Source organism: Rana temporaria, chromosome 1 (assembly GCF_905171775.1).
Source record: "Rana temporaria chromosome 1, aRanTem1.1, whole genome shotgun sequence".
Taxonomy (NCBI): domain Eukaryota; kingdom Metazoa; phylum Chordata; class Amphibia; order Anura; family Ranidae; genus Rana; species Rana temporaria.
In genome coordinates, this window is record NC_053489.1 from 635,599,272 (window position 1) to 635,613,939 (window position 14,668).

General features: G+C 43.4%; 1 protein-coding gene across 1 annotated transcript in view; it reads right to left on the bottom strand.

Moving 5' to 3' along the window:
- The window catches only part of LOC120943118, an 89,559-nt gene extending 75,250 nt beyond the window's left edge, over positions 1 to 14,309 (bottom strand). The window contains exon 1 of the mRNA XM_040356241.1: positions 14,215 to 14,309. Coding sequence (XP_040212175.1) covers positions 14,215 to 14,272 — 58 coding nt within the window. The 5' untranslated portion in view covers positions 14,273 to 14,309. The remainder of the gene's footprint in view (positions 1 to 14,214) is intronic.
- Positions 14,310 to 14,668: the final 359 nt, after the last annotated feature.

Consider the following 14,668-nt stretch of genomic DNA (forward strand, 5'->3'; position numbering starts at 1 on the left):
CGGAGTATCTGCTGATACTCCGGCGTACTTTCAAATTTGCCGCGTTGTATCTTTAGTTTGAATTCTCAAACCAAGATACGACGGCTTCTGGCTTCGATCCGACAGGCGTACGGCTCCGTACGCTTTCGGATCGTAGGTGTAATACTTCGGCGCCCGCTGGGTGGAGTTTGCATCATTTTCCGCGTAGGGTATGCTAATTAGCTGTTTACGGCGATCCACGAAGGTACGCGCGGTCGTCGCATTCTCTTACGTCGTCGCTAGTCGGCTTTTCCCGGCGTAAAGTTACGGCTGCTATTTCGTGGCTTATATTTAGACTAGCCATGTTAAAGTATGGCCGTCGTTCCCGCGTCGAATTTTAAATATATATTTTTTTTGCGTAAGTCGTCTGTGAATAGGAAAGGACGTAACGCACGTCGCCGTTGATTACGTCGGTGCGACGTCATTTCGCGCAAAGCACGTCGGGAAATTTCAAAACGGAGCATGCGCAGTACGTTCGGCGCGGGAACGCGCATAATTTAAATGATACACGCCTCATTTGAATTAGGCGGGCTTGCGCCGGACGGATTTACGCTACGCTGCCGCAAATTTACAGGCAAGTGCTTTGTGAATCAAGCACTTGCCCGTAAAACTTGCGGCGGTGTATCGTAAATGCGATACGTTACGCCGCCGCAATTCTATGTCAATCTGGCCCCATGTTTTTTTAGCATACTCGTGAGTGTTTTTAATCTTTAAATTTCTGAATAAAAAGCCGTACTGCACTTAAAGGAGTTTTTTTTTCTCTTTTCCTTACTTATATTACTTACATATACATATATCTTTTAGTTTTCATGATAGGTGTTACAGTTTTCACCAGTAAATATAAGCATATCAAATCTTTACAATTAAAGAGATTACTCAAGTTAATGTAGGTAGTATGCTTTTTTTTTTTAATCAACTCCACAAAACTACTAGCAGACTCTTATATGATACGCTGCCACAATTTCCTCCTCTAGATGGCAGCAAACAGCTATTTATCTTTCATTGTGAATATTTGGAACAAGTCAATCAAAGTACAGATTATGTCTGAAGTTCTAACAGGATAGGTATACTGTATGTACAAGAATTCTCAGCAATTCATTTTCCAAAATATGTTGCAGGTTTACTGTCATTTTATGGCTATTTTTGTTGCTGTGATTCAGTATATATTGGTTACATATACATGCAAAATAATCTCAGACTGTATTAAAGATAATTTGTGAGATACAAGCAATAGTTTTCTCACACTCCAAACTATTATCATTATTATTTTTTTGGCTTTAAATTGTAATAAGAGCTACAAAGTCCCATTGCCGTAACCTAATTTATTGCTCTACAACACGGTCCTCCAACACCGACTGCATAATATGATTACATTTTTTCACTTTCAATAGATTTTTATTGAAAGCATTGAAGGTACAAAACATAGGGTCACGCCTCATACACACGATCGGTTTTCCCATCGGAAAACCTGCAATGAGAGCTTTTGGCCGGGAATTCCGACCATGGGGTAGATTCACGTAGGGGCGCGCAATGATACGGCGGCGCAGCGTATCGTATTTACGCTACGCCGCCGTAACTTACAGGAGCAAGTGCTGTATTCACAAAGCACTTGCTCCGTAAGTCGCGGCAGCGTAGTGTAAATGGGGCCGGCGTAAGCGCTCGTAATTCAAATGTGGAATGGGGCGTGTTTTATGTAAATGTATGATGACCTGACGTGATTGACGTTTTTTGTACAAATCCCAGTGTGCATTGCTTCCAAGTATGGCGCAACAACGTATTGGTTTCGACGTGAACGTAAATTACGTCCAGCCCTATTCGCCAACGACGTAAAAAATTCAAATTTCGAAGCGGGAACGACGTCCATACTTAACATTGGCTGCGCCTCCTAATAGCAGGAACAACCTTACGCCAAAAAAGCCTAACGTAAACGACGTAAATACATTGCGACGGGCGTACGTACGTTTGTGAATCGGCGCATCTAGGTAATTAACATATTCTACGCCGACAACAACAGAAGCGCCCCTAGCGCCCAGTGTCAGAATGCACCCTAAGATATGACGGCGTAAGAGACTTATGCCAGTCGTATCTTAGGCAAATGTCGGCGTATCTAGCTTTCTGAATACAGAAAGTAGATACGCCGGCGCAGATTTGAATTTACGCGGCGTATCTATGGATACGCCGGCGTAAATTCTACCTGAATCTACCCCAATGTGTATGCTCCATCGCAGTTTTTCAGACGGGAAAACTGCAGGGAAAAAAAGAGAGCAGGATGTCTTTTTTCCCCGTCAGGAAAAAATCCTGGTGGGAAAACCGTTCGTCTGTATGAGACGGGAGCGCTTGTTCTGGTAAAACTAGCATTCGGAATGGAAATAGCACATTCGTCACGCTGTAACGGACTGAAAAGCACAAGGTTGAAAAGCGCGAATCGTCTCTCACCAAATTTTTATTAATACAGGGATCAGCAAAAGCAGCCCAAAGGGTGGCGCCATTGGAATTGAACTTCCCCTATATAGTGCCGCCGTACGTGTTGTACATCACCGTGCTTTGGACGGGCGGAATTTGGTCTGATCATGTGTACGCAAGACAAGCTTGGTGGGAATTCCGTCAGGAAAACCATTGTTTTTTTTTTATCTGACGGGAAAACCGGTCGTGTGTACGTGGCATAAGAGAACTTTTTGTAATTGCCAGGAAGATGTTAGACAGCTGGAAACGTAGATGCCGAGAATGTAAAAACAGCCAACAGTATAAATAGCATATTAGGAAACAAAACTTGAAGCCTGCAAGTTAGAATAGGTATCGATGAGCCAGGTACATTTTTCACAGGCTGAGAAACAATAAGTTATGATCTGCAATAATTAGATAAGAAAGAAGGAAAGAGGAAAGAAGAATGTTCACAGTAAAAAGGTGGGAAAGAGAGGAGGGGTGAATGGGATGGGAGAGAGTGTTGGGAATGCCAAAAACCAGCACCCCTAGAGATATGATTTTATTTTTTTAATAATATAATTTTCCATAATGTCCTCCATAATGGCACAATGGCCCTGAAAAAAAAAAACCTGTTAGACAAAGACATAATGAGCTAGTATGCATGCCATACTAGCTCATTATGAAATACTTACCGTATATACTCGAGTATAAGCCAAGTTTTTCAGCACATTTTTTTGTGCTGAAAATTCCCCCCCTCGGCTTATACTTGAGTCACCTTTTTGTACCCGATCTCCCGGATTTTGGGGACCAGGTACCGACCGGCCGTAGATCCCCTGGACCCCAAACCTGGCAAACATGTAGCCCCACTCTTCTTCTACAAGTGTACAAAGTTTGTTGTCCGGGGGACCTACGGCCGGGCACCCCTTCCATAGACTCCCATGTTAAACGGTAATTTCTCCGGTGATTTTAGGGACCCGGTACCAGCCGGTTGTAGGTGCCCTGGACCCGGAAATTGGCACACAAGTAGTACCATTTCTCCTCTACAAGTGTGCAAAGTTTGTTGTCTGGGGGACCTACGGCTGGGGAGCACCGACTTTTCAAACCGGGCACCCCTTCCATAGACTCCCATGTTAAACGTCAGTCTAGTCATGGACACAGTGAGGCATGGGCACAGTGAGTCATGGGCACAGTGAGGCATGGGCACAGTGAGGCATGCAGATGGACACCCTAGGCTTATACTCGAGTCAATAAGTTTTCCCATTTTTTTGTGGTGAAATTAGGTGCCTCGGCTTATATTCGGGTCGGCTTATACTCAAGTATATACGGTACATTAGAACAAAGCTGTCAAGCGGTACCCGCACACCGCTGAGACAGCTGACATCTTCTTCAGTGTCTATCCCGGGTTTGTGGGCTCCGGTGTTGTAAGTGCCGAGATCTAATTTGGCAGCTTCAGTATGCACCAGATTACTAAAAGATGAATTCTAGGTATGGATATTTTACACATAGTAATATGAGCTCAAGCTGGACCAATGTTACTATGTATACCATACCTGGCTGACTCCCCTAGATGCTGGAAATCACAGAAGTAGACACGGCTACACCAGAGATCTCCACTTGCCTCTGGGTCCCCTGTTGAGCGGCTGCCCTGCTGCACTCTGAACAAAGGAGGTCGGCTGCTCAGCATAGGCCCCATTCAGAGAGTGCATTGCATTTTCAAAATTAATGGAAAGCGTTCTCTGATTGGACGAGATGGAGAGTGAAATATCACTGCCCTTCCACCTTGATTAATCTGAAAACGCTTTGCCTAATGCCGCGTACACACGATCGGTCAAACCGATGAGAACGGTCTGATGGACTGTTTTCGTCGGACCAAACCGATCGTGTGTGGGCCACATCGGTTATTTATCCATAGGTTAAAAAAAAGCAATCTTGTTTTAAATTTTACTGATGGATACCTAACCGATAGAAAAAAAACTATTGTTAGTAGGCACGACCATCGGTTAAAAATCCATGCATGCTCAAAGTCAAGTCGACGCATGCTTGGAAGCATTGAACTTCGTTTTTTTCAGCACGTCGTTGTGTTTTACGTCACCGCGTTCTGACACGATCGTTTTTTCAACATTCAGTCAGCTTCATCGGTTAACCTATGAAAACGGTCCATCAGACCGTTCTCATCGGATGGACCGCTCGTGTGTACGCGGCATTAGACAAGAAGAGATATCTAACTACTTTAGTAGTTACTTTACTCTAGACAATCTCGCTATCAGTATGAGAAAGCTAATGAAAACTGCCAAGGGGGACTGACTTTCATAACTTGTTCTCTTTTAATTCTACAAAACAACTTATGGCTAAAGGCCCTTTATTTCTTACAGAAGCCTTATTGCTGACTATAGGACTCAAAACCATAGGCAACTTTCTCCTAGTGTAGGATGCTTTAGTCCTTGCCTCTTTCTGTAATCAAGAGCGCAGTGATCATTTGTTCTGGCCTTCTCACAGGCTGGGAGTTTGATTGCTCCCCCTGCCTCTAAAATAAGCTTCCAGAGCTTAGGGAGGGAGATTCAAAACAACCAGCTTGAATAGGGTCGTAAAGGTTAGTTTTTTATTTTCTAAATTGGTTACCGTATTTATTGGGGTATAGCGCGCTCCCGCGTATAGCGCGCACCCCTAAAGTTGCCCCGAATTCCCGCGGAAAAAAGTTTTTTTTGTACTTACAGTTTTGGTGTCTTGCGCGGCGTCCATCGGCGGCCTCGTCGGGTCCGGCGTCCGTCTGCGGGTGTCCTCTTCATCGGGTCCGGTGTCCTTCTGCGGTGTCCTCGCGTCCTCCACGCCGAGTTTGAATACTGTGCCGACATATACAGAGCGCAGTACACTCGTGTATTGTCGGGCAGGCTCGGCTACTCTCGCGCTGACGTCCTGTACGTCCAGGACGTCAGCGCGAGAGGACCGGAGACTGCCCGACAATACACGAGTGTACTGTGCTCGGTATATGTCGGCGCAGTATTGAAACTCGGCGCGGGTAAGCGGGTATCAGCGTATACCGCGCACCCACGATTTTGCCCTGATTTTCAGGGAAAAAAAGTGCGCGGTATACGCCGATAAATACGGTACTTTAAGCTAGAGCATTGTTCGTTCACTTACCTTTACCTTCCATTTCCCTTCTAAATGTTTTTTTTTTTAATTGTCTGAATTTCTCACTTCCTGTTTCTCCTCAGTAAGCTTGCCCCCATCATCCATGGGGGTTAGTCAGCCAGAACACCTTACTGAGGAGGAACAGGAAGTGAGAAATTCAGACAAAGAAAACAAAGAAAAAAACATTTAGAAGGGAAATTGAAGGAAAAGGTAAGTGAACCAACAATGCACTAGCTTAAAGGAACCTATTTAGAAAATAAAAAACGAACCTTTACAACCCCTTTAATTGAGTGGAGATAAATATTTTGAGACACTGGAGAGCAGGGTCCATTCTTTCCAGGAGGGTCCCAGAGCCATAGGGGAAGATGTCCTCAGGCTGCCCATGGACTGAACAGCTAGCTCTTGAGCATCTCACCAGTGCCAGAGCTGGACTTTGCTTAGAGCTGATTGCAAAACCACACCTGAAGGGATTTGGTTTGGAGAGGTACTGTCTCACTCATGGGCCATGTCCGAAGGAAGCTGGGGGGAGGCAGCTGTCCTGGGAACTTGAGTATTGACCTTAAAGTGGTTCTAAAGCCTCAAGGTTTTTCACTTTAATGCATTCTTAGGAATTAAGGTGAAAAACTTTCTGTGCTGCAGCTCCCCCCAATCCCCCTAACCCCTTTTTCTTACATGCGCTCAATCGGATCCAGCCATGTGCACGAGTGCAGCAGCTCCGGGCACCGTCTCTCTCCTCATTGGACAGATGAATAGCAGCAGGAGCCATTTGTGAAGGGGGGGGGCGGGGCCGAGTCCTTTTATCTGTGTCGATAGATGCAGCAGTTGTACTTTGGAGTGAGCCAGCATGGGTGCCACCAGGGAAAGCACTGGCAGGGCACCATAGAAGAGGATCGGAGCTGCTCTTTGTAAAATGATTGCAGAGAGCAGGTAAGTATAGGCGTTTTTGTTATTTTTATTTAAAAAAAACGAGGGTTCACAGCCCCTTTAAACTGATTCCTGTGACTGAGAAAAATGCTAGAAGCTGCACTGGGTACCCACAGATGAAAACACAAAGGCTTTTCCCGTTGTCTTCAGCTGTGGGGACTTATGCCGCGTACACACCATCAATTTATGTGATGAAAAAAAAACGACACTTTCTGTGAAGTAAAAAACGACGTTTTTGAAACTTCAATTTTCAAAGACGAAGTTGCCTACACACCATCGTTTTTCTCACAATGTTCTTGCAAAGTGAGGTTACGTTCCACCACGTTTTACCATTGAAGCTCGCTTCATAAGTAGCTTCTGGGCATGCGTGGATGAAAAAACGTCTTAGAAAACAACGTTTTTTGCTACACACGGTCAATTTCTGTGAAGTAAAAAGTGCACTTTTGAAAAACGACACATAAAATTGAAGCATGCTTCAATTTTTTTTGGTCGTTTTTTACAAGACATAAAACAACGTTTTCCCCCACACACAGTCAATTAAAGTGACGTTTTTAAAAACGTCATTTTTTTTCATCACATAAAGTGATGGTGTGTACGGGGCATTAGACTGTCTCCTAGAAAAGATTGTCCTCTAATTTAAAATTATGTAGCGCCTGTGTACGTTTCCGTACAGGTGCTATGTTAAATTTAGTGGGATGAGAGAGTTATTTGCTTTCATCAGGGTTGATCTGTTGAAATTTTTGGCTGTCGTCATCCCTGAACTGTCCTGTGGGTCATTCTGTGCTCCAGAGATGCAGTTCCATCTCTGGATGGCAGGTGGCGCCAGAGGGGTCTAGGTGGAGCCGCTCTTCCCCAGCAGCCAATCAGAGGAGCGTTTCCCTCGCGGGACATGCTGGGGAGGGGTATTTCTGTGGTTCGGGGTTCTTTGCGGGTTCCTGGTTACAGGTGCGGCACCCACCTTTAGGGTGTGCGCACAATCACCGGCCCCGGCGATATGGCCTACCTGGCCGGGGCGCACGTGCTACGGGAGTTCTTGACTCTGGGCCCTCATGGCTCAGAGCAACTGAAGCTACAATGGGGCCCCAGTGACTTACTGGGTCCCCACACTTTGAGGGAAAGATCCCAGGCTGGCTGTGCTGTTCGGTGGGGAGTTGGTCTGAGGTGACCCCGAAGGGAGGTGATCCAATAGGGCTTGGACGAACCATCGGGGATCTGGGTGGCCAAGTACTGGCAGGTTGTATGATGCTAACTGTCCCCAAATTATTGACTGGGAGGATTCGCTCTACTTTCATGTTCCTGAGTACTGGGCCTGTGGCAGAGATCCTTTACTGATCTAAAACCTAATAGAGCCAAGTCGGTTCCGAGTGACACCCTGGCTGCCAGGCCTGTGAGAGGGACCTGTCCAGGGGCACTATACCCACTCCGGCTGGAGTGGCGAGGAAGCAAGCATAATTAGTAGAGGCAGGACTGCTTCTTCTATCCATAGCCTGAATTTGCAAAGTTTATTCTTTCTTTTCACCAACCTATTCTATCTACCTCGAGTTGACTGTTGGTCGTGTTGGACCCGAAATAAAGCATTGAAAACGTCAACCAACTGTCTGGACATTCCGTCATTGCTCTCATCATTCACCATCAACCCTAGACACATCACAGAGGTAACATAATTATGCCGTCCCAAATCTAACCAGCGGCTCCTTCGGGGATAGCGCTACAATTACATTGGGGAGTAACTCATGTCTCAGTTCCCCTCTTCTATTGAAGCTTTGTAAGCAATAAAACTAGTGGCGTTCCCTAAGGCCTCGTACACACGACAGAGTTTCTCGGCCGAATTCGGCGAGAAACTCGGTCAGAGCCGGATTCTGCCGAGAAACTCTGTCGTCTGTACACTTTTGGCCCGATGGAGCCGCCGAGGAACTCGTCGAGAAAATAGAGAACATGTTCTCTATTTTCTCGTTGTTCTATGGGAGAAGGCGGCCCGCCGAGCTCCTCGGCGGCTTCATCCCTGAACTCGACGAGGAACTCGATGTGTTTGGCACGTCGAGTTCCTCTGTCGTGTGTACGAGGCCTCATAAGAAGCGCAGGCATACCTCCCAACTTTTTGAGATGAGAATGAGGGACACCTATCAGCAAAAGTATGCAGGCATAGGACACACCCCTTTCCACGCCCCCTTAAAGGAGAATTATACAAAAAAAACATTGGTTAAACCCACAAGTACTTTTTTTTACCACTACTATTCCTTTATATTGGCTTTTGGAATTTAGAAATGCAGCAATTTATAAATCAGATGAAAGGTTTAGGACTGGAAAACACTATATAGATCAAACCAAAATGAGGGACAAATCAGGAGGAATGAGGGATAGAGGGACATTGCACCAAATCAGGGACAGTCCCTCAAAATCAGGGACAGTTGGGAGCCATGGCGCAGGGGCACCGCCCCCTATTCCATGCGACTGGCCCCTAATCCCCAAGCAGGGCACCGGGCGCATGGATTTCAATGTTTTTTTTTTAAGCACATGATTAGAGCCTGAGGCTCTAATTGGTTCTCCCCCAGCCAATCAGGAAGTGGGTCCTGAGACCCGTTTGGCCAGAAGTCCTATAACTCGATTGGCCAGGAGTCCTAAAACCCAATTAGCCAGGAGGAGAAGCGACCGTCGGGACTCAGGAGGAGATGCAGGGGGGGAGCCGCCAAAGCTGCAATCTGGATGGAATAAGTGCGGAGCTGGCGGGTGCACAGTCTAGTGGGCAAATGGGGGGCCAGGTGTGTTTGCCCCCCCAAAAGATTGAGCACCAGCTCAATAAAACTTAAAAGGGACTCTTCTTACAATGCTTATTGAAGCCAGTATGAATGGACGTTTGCTTATGGGGACAGGCAGCCTCTGTACTCGTCAGGGTAAAAACAGTTAATACCAGCGGCCCCTTCAGGGGTAGCACTACATAATGTTTTTTTTTTCTGCAGAAGTAAGATCATCAAGCAATACACAATGATACATTTTTAAATATATAGACTGAGCAGTGTTCAAAACTGATTTCAATACTTTCTTGAGAACACTAGATGGCGATGAAGGCATTCATACTTCCACCAATGAACTGAAACTCTCAATTGAAACTTTTTTTACTTTCTAAATAAATATTTTTTTCTTCACTATTAAGAAAGGTACATTTATTTATTTACAGTCTCACTTTTAAACATTTTACTTTCATTACAATTATTAAAGAAATGAACAGATAGACTCTTAAATACAAAAGTATTGGGACGCCTGCCTTTACAAGCACATGAACTTTAATGGCATCTCCTTTCTGATTGTTGACCTGACATATGAGCTTATTTACACATGTTCACACTATTCTAAGCCAGGTTACAACCAGGAAAAAAATCTACGTGAAGAGGTGATTCTAGCAAAGCAATGTTACTTTTCTCATCAGTGATCTGTCCATGGCTATGGATTTTTTAAAGCGGTTGTATACCCTCTTGTCATAATTGCGCCTACATTAAGGCTTACCTGTAGGTGCTTGCAATATCTCCTTAACCTACATGGTTAAGGAGATATTTCCAGAAAAGCGGGCACCGATGTCTATGGCGCGTGTGTGCTGTAGACAACAGCGCAGACGCACTGAGCATGGCGGCTCTTGATTGGGAGCCTCCCGGAAAGTGCCGGAAATGTGCGCATGCGCAGAGATCGTAACATTCCGTGCGCATGCGCAGGAGTGACGTCATCGCCACTCCGGCCAGTCACAGCACTGGAGCGGCGATACCCGGAAGTCACTCTGGGTATCATGGCGACGACGGAAGACATGTCCGAGGACCGCCGTGGAGGCTTCGATCTAAAGTAAGTAATAATGAGCTAGTATGGTAGTCATACTAGCTAATTATGCCTTTGCCTTGCAGGTTTAAAAAATAAATAAAAATTTGGGGTATACAACCGCTTTAATTAATAAGATGGGTAACAGGGAATTTCCTCTGCAAAACACCCAACAAGCATGCCAAAGACAGGAACTAGGCTATCACTAAGCCTCTACCGATGGAAGGACAGGCAGAGATGTCACTAGAGTGTTTTAATTCCAACACACACTCTGGACCAAAGAATTAAAAGTCAACATCTACAAATACCGACTTTTTAAAAACAAACCTTCTATCCACCAAGTCCCAATACAGCCAACAATAGTATGCCAGTACAATTCATTAAAGGGCCAGTCACAAATTTAACCTGTTCCCAACCGGCTCACGCAAATATACTGCGGCAGAATAGCTCTTCTGGGCAAAATCCCATACATATACAGCTTCGCCCAGGAGAGCCACCAGAGGACCGCAAGACCACCGCTGGAGGCATGCGCGCGCTCCCACTGCACAGTGGGGAACCCGATGTGCGTGGCCGGCAGTCGTGATCACGGCTGGCCATGCGCGATCTTGTGCACGAGCGGCAGACAAATCCCCATGATGTCTGAGGAGAGATGACAGAGCGTGTGTTTCAAAGTAGTAGTTAGTCCCATCCCCTCCCCCCACAGTTAGAACACACACTAGGGAACACAGTTAACCCCTTGATCGCCCCCTAGTGTTAACCCCTTCCCTGCCAGTGACATTTACCTGTACATAGTAATTAGTGCATATTTATAGCACTGATCACTCTGTAAGTGTCAATGGTCCAAAAAAATTGTCAAAAGTGTCCGACCTGACCGCCACAACATCGCAATACTGCAAAAAAACACAGATCACGCCATTACTAGTTAAAAAAAAGGCCATATAAATGCCATAAATCTTTCCCATAGTTTGTAGACACTATGGGCCAGATTCAGGAATAATTACGGCGGCGTAACGTATCCCCTTTACCGCGCCCGACGTGTTTTTTGAACGGCGACGTGCGTAACGTACTTTCGTATTCCCGGACGTCTTACTCAAAAAAAAAAAAAAATTAAATTTGACGCGGGAACGACGGCCATACTTTAACATGGATGGTGTAATTTTAAAACTGACATAAGAGAATGCGACGAACGCGCGTACCTTCGTAGATCGCCGTAAACAGCTAATTTGCATACCCGACGCTAGAAAACGGCCGCCGGAAAATTACACCTACGATCCCAAGGCGTCGAAACAGTATGCCTGTCGGATCTTTGCCAAAAGCCGTTGTATCTTGGTTTGAGGATTCCAAATCAAGATACGACGCGGCAAATTTGAAAATACGCCAGAGTATCAGTAGATACACCGGCATATTACTGCTGTGAATCTGGCCCTATAACTTTTGAGAAAAACAATCAATATACGCTTATTTCGATTTTTTTATACCAAAAACATGTAGAATAATATATCGGCCTAAACTGAGGAAAACATGTTTTTTTTTTTTTTTTTAATTGGGATATTTATTATAGCAAAAAGTATTGTTTTTTTCAAAATTGTCATTCTTATTTTGTTTATAGCGCAAACAATAAATACCGCAGAGATGATCAAATACCACCAAAATAAAGCTCTATTTGTGGGGAAAAAATATGTCACTTTTGTTTGGGAACAACATCGCACGACCGTGCAATTGTCAGTTAAAGCGACGCAGTGCCGAATTCGCAAAAAATGGCCTGGTCATTGAGCAACCAAGTCTTCCGGGGCTACAGTGGTTAATCAAAAACCAAAAGGATCAGAAATTTAATCCAAGAGATACGAGAAAATTTGAAATAAAGAGCCAATTACAGTAAGGTTGGTTGTTGCAGACTGTTTGTCAAAATCCAAGTCTTTCAAACTAGTTTTGCACGTGTATGGGCTGCTAATAACACGTGAGGCAGTTATCTGATTTTGACAGGTGCCCGCTCTCACTTTTTCCTCACTTTTTCCTCACCCCCTCCATCCTGGCAGACATCTGGGACACATCACAGGTCCCAGAAGACTGTGGGACCTTTCACAATGTGCAGCATGGCCCGCACCTGCGCAGTGAGCACTCGGCTGGGAAGCCTCAAGCTGTCACAGTCAGGTGCCCACAGTTAAGATGATAGCGCCCTGAAACCTGATGACTAGTAGACATGTGCATTCGTTTTCGTCCAAATGCATTTTCGGCCGAATTTCAGGTATTTTCGTTATCGTTTTAACAAACGATAACGAAAGCACTGAAAACGAAAACCGAAAGATCCGACATAAACAAATGCTTTATTTTCGTTTTCATTGCGGTCGAATGTGCCTAACCTTAACTCTATTAGTCCAATATTATTCTACATAAAGAGAAAAGATTCGACATTATAGAGACATGAAGAAGAGTTGACATAGAGAGAAAAGATTCGACATAGAGAGACACGAATATTCGACATAGAGAGACATGAAGATTCGACATAGAGAGACATGAAGATTCGACATAGAGAGAAAAGATTCGACATAGAGAGACATGAAGATTCGACATAGAGAGAAAAGATTCGACATAGAGAGACATGAAGATTCGACATAGAGAGAAAAGATTCGACATAGAGAGCCATGAGGATTCGACATAGAGAGACATGAAGAGTCAACATTTTTTTTTTTTTTAAAGATTCTGTTGAATTTTTTTTTATTTCTTAGAACATTCGAAACAGACACCATAAGCCTTCAATGAAAGATTCAACCTTAATTTGGATTTTTGGACGAATGCATTTTTTTTACGAAAAACAAAATAAATAAAAACAAATTTCGGGAGTAACTAAATAAATTTATTTTTCGGACGAAAACGAAATTACGAAACCAAATATTTCAGTGTGCACATGTCTAATGACTAGTGAAGAACTAGTCTAGCTGAGGGCAGTGCTGGATTGTGGGACAAGTAAGTGGCTGTTTTCTAAAAGATAGATTTTGTAGTTGCATTTTTTTAATTAAAGATTCGACATAGAGAGAAAAGATTCGACATAGAGAGACATGAAGATTCGACATAGAGAGACATGAAGATTCGACATAGAGAGAAAAGATTCGACATAGAGAGACATGAATATTCGACATAGAGAGACATGAAGATTCGACATAGAGAGACATGAAGATTCGACATAGAGAGACATGAAGATTCGACATAGAGAGACATGAAGATTCGACATAGAGAGACATGAAGATTCGACATAGAGAGACATGAAGATTCGACATAGAGAGACATGAAGATTCGACATAGAGAGAAAAGATTTGACATAGAGAGAAAAGATTCGACATAGAGAGACATGAAGATTCGACATAGAGAGAAAAGATTCGACATAGAGAGCCATGAAGATTCGACATAGAGAGACATGAAGAGTCAACGTTTTTTTTTTTTTTAAAGATTCTGTTGAATTTTTTTTTTTTTTTCTTAGAACATTCGACAGACACCATAAGCCTTCAATGAAAGATTCAACCTTCATTTGGATTTTCGGACGAATGCATTTTTTTTACGAAAAACAAAATAAATAAAAACAAATTTCGGGAGTAACTAAATAAATTTATTTTTCGGACGAAAACGAAATTACGAAACCAAATATTTCAGTGTGCACATGTCTAATGACTAGTGAAGAACTAGTCTAGCTGAGGGCAGTGCTGGATTGTGGGACAAGTAAGTGGCTGTTTTCTAAAAGATAGATCTTGTAGTTGCAATTTTTTTAATTTTCACACAGGAAAATTACGCTCCTCTTTAATTTCCACTTCTAATTTCTTGAACAATTATTGTTGAAACTGAGAAAAAAAAAAAAAAACCTTCTTTGGATTGTGATTTGCTCTTTGCACATTTTAGGAATTTGAAATGTTACAGTATATGCCTTACCTGATTTGGACCATGATTGCCACGATTCACTGTAATGAGGAAAATTGATTATTATCATTCTTCATGAGCTATAGAATTACAAATCATTCAAAAAAGCATCATTATCATTATCTATCAATTTAAGAAAAAAATATATATGACATAAAGACATTTTTTTTAAATACCGGTACATTTCTTTTGAAATTTTTTGAAAAAAATTATCATATTGACTTAGAGCAACCAAATACATACAAACGAACACAATAGAATCAAAAACATATAACCTAATTGATCATGGTGAAACAACACAAACAGATTATGTTTCAGACATTTTGGCCTAAAATGTGCTTCAGGTGGAGTATTGGCAGAACATGCATACATACAGTATGTACTTCTGCAGGGTTATAGTAGTGTTAACCGCTGTTTTTAATGCACTTTGTTTAATAAGGTAGACATTTCCATTTTCTTATGATAT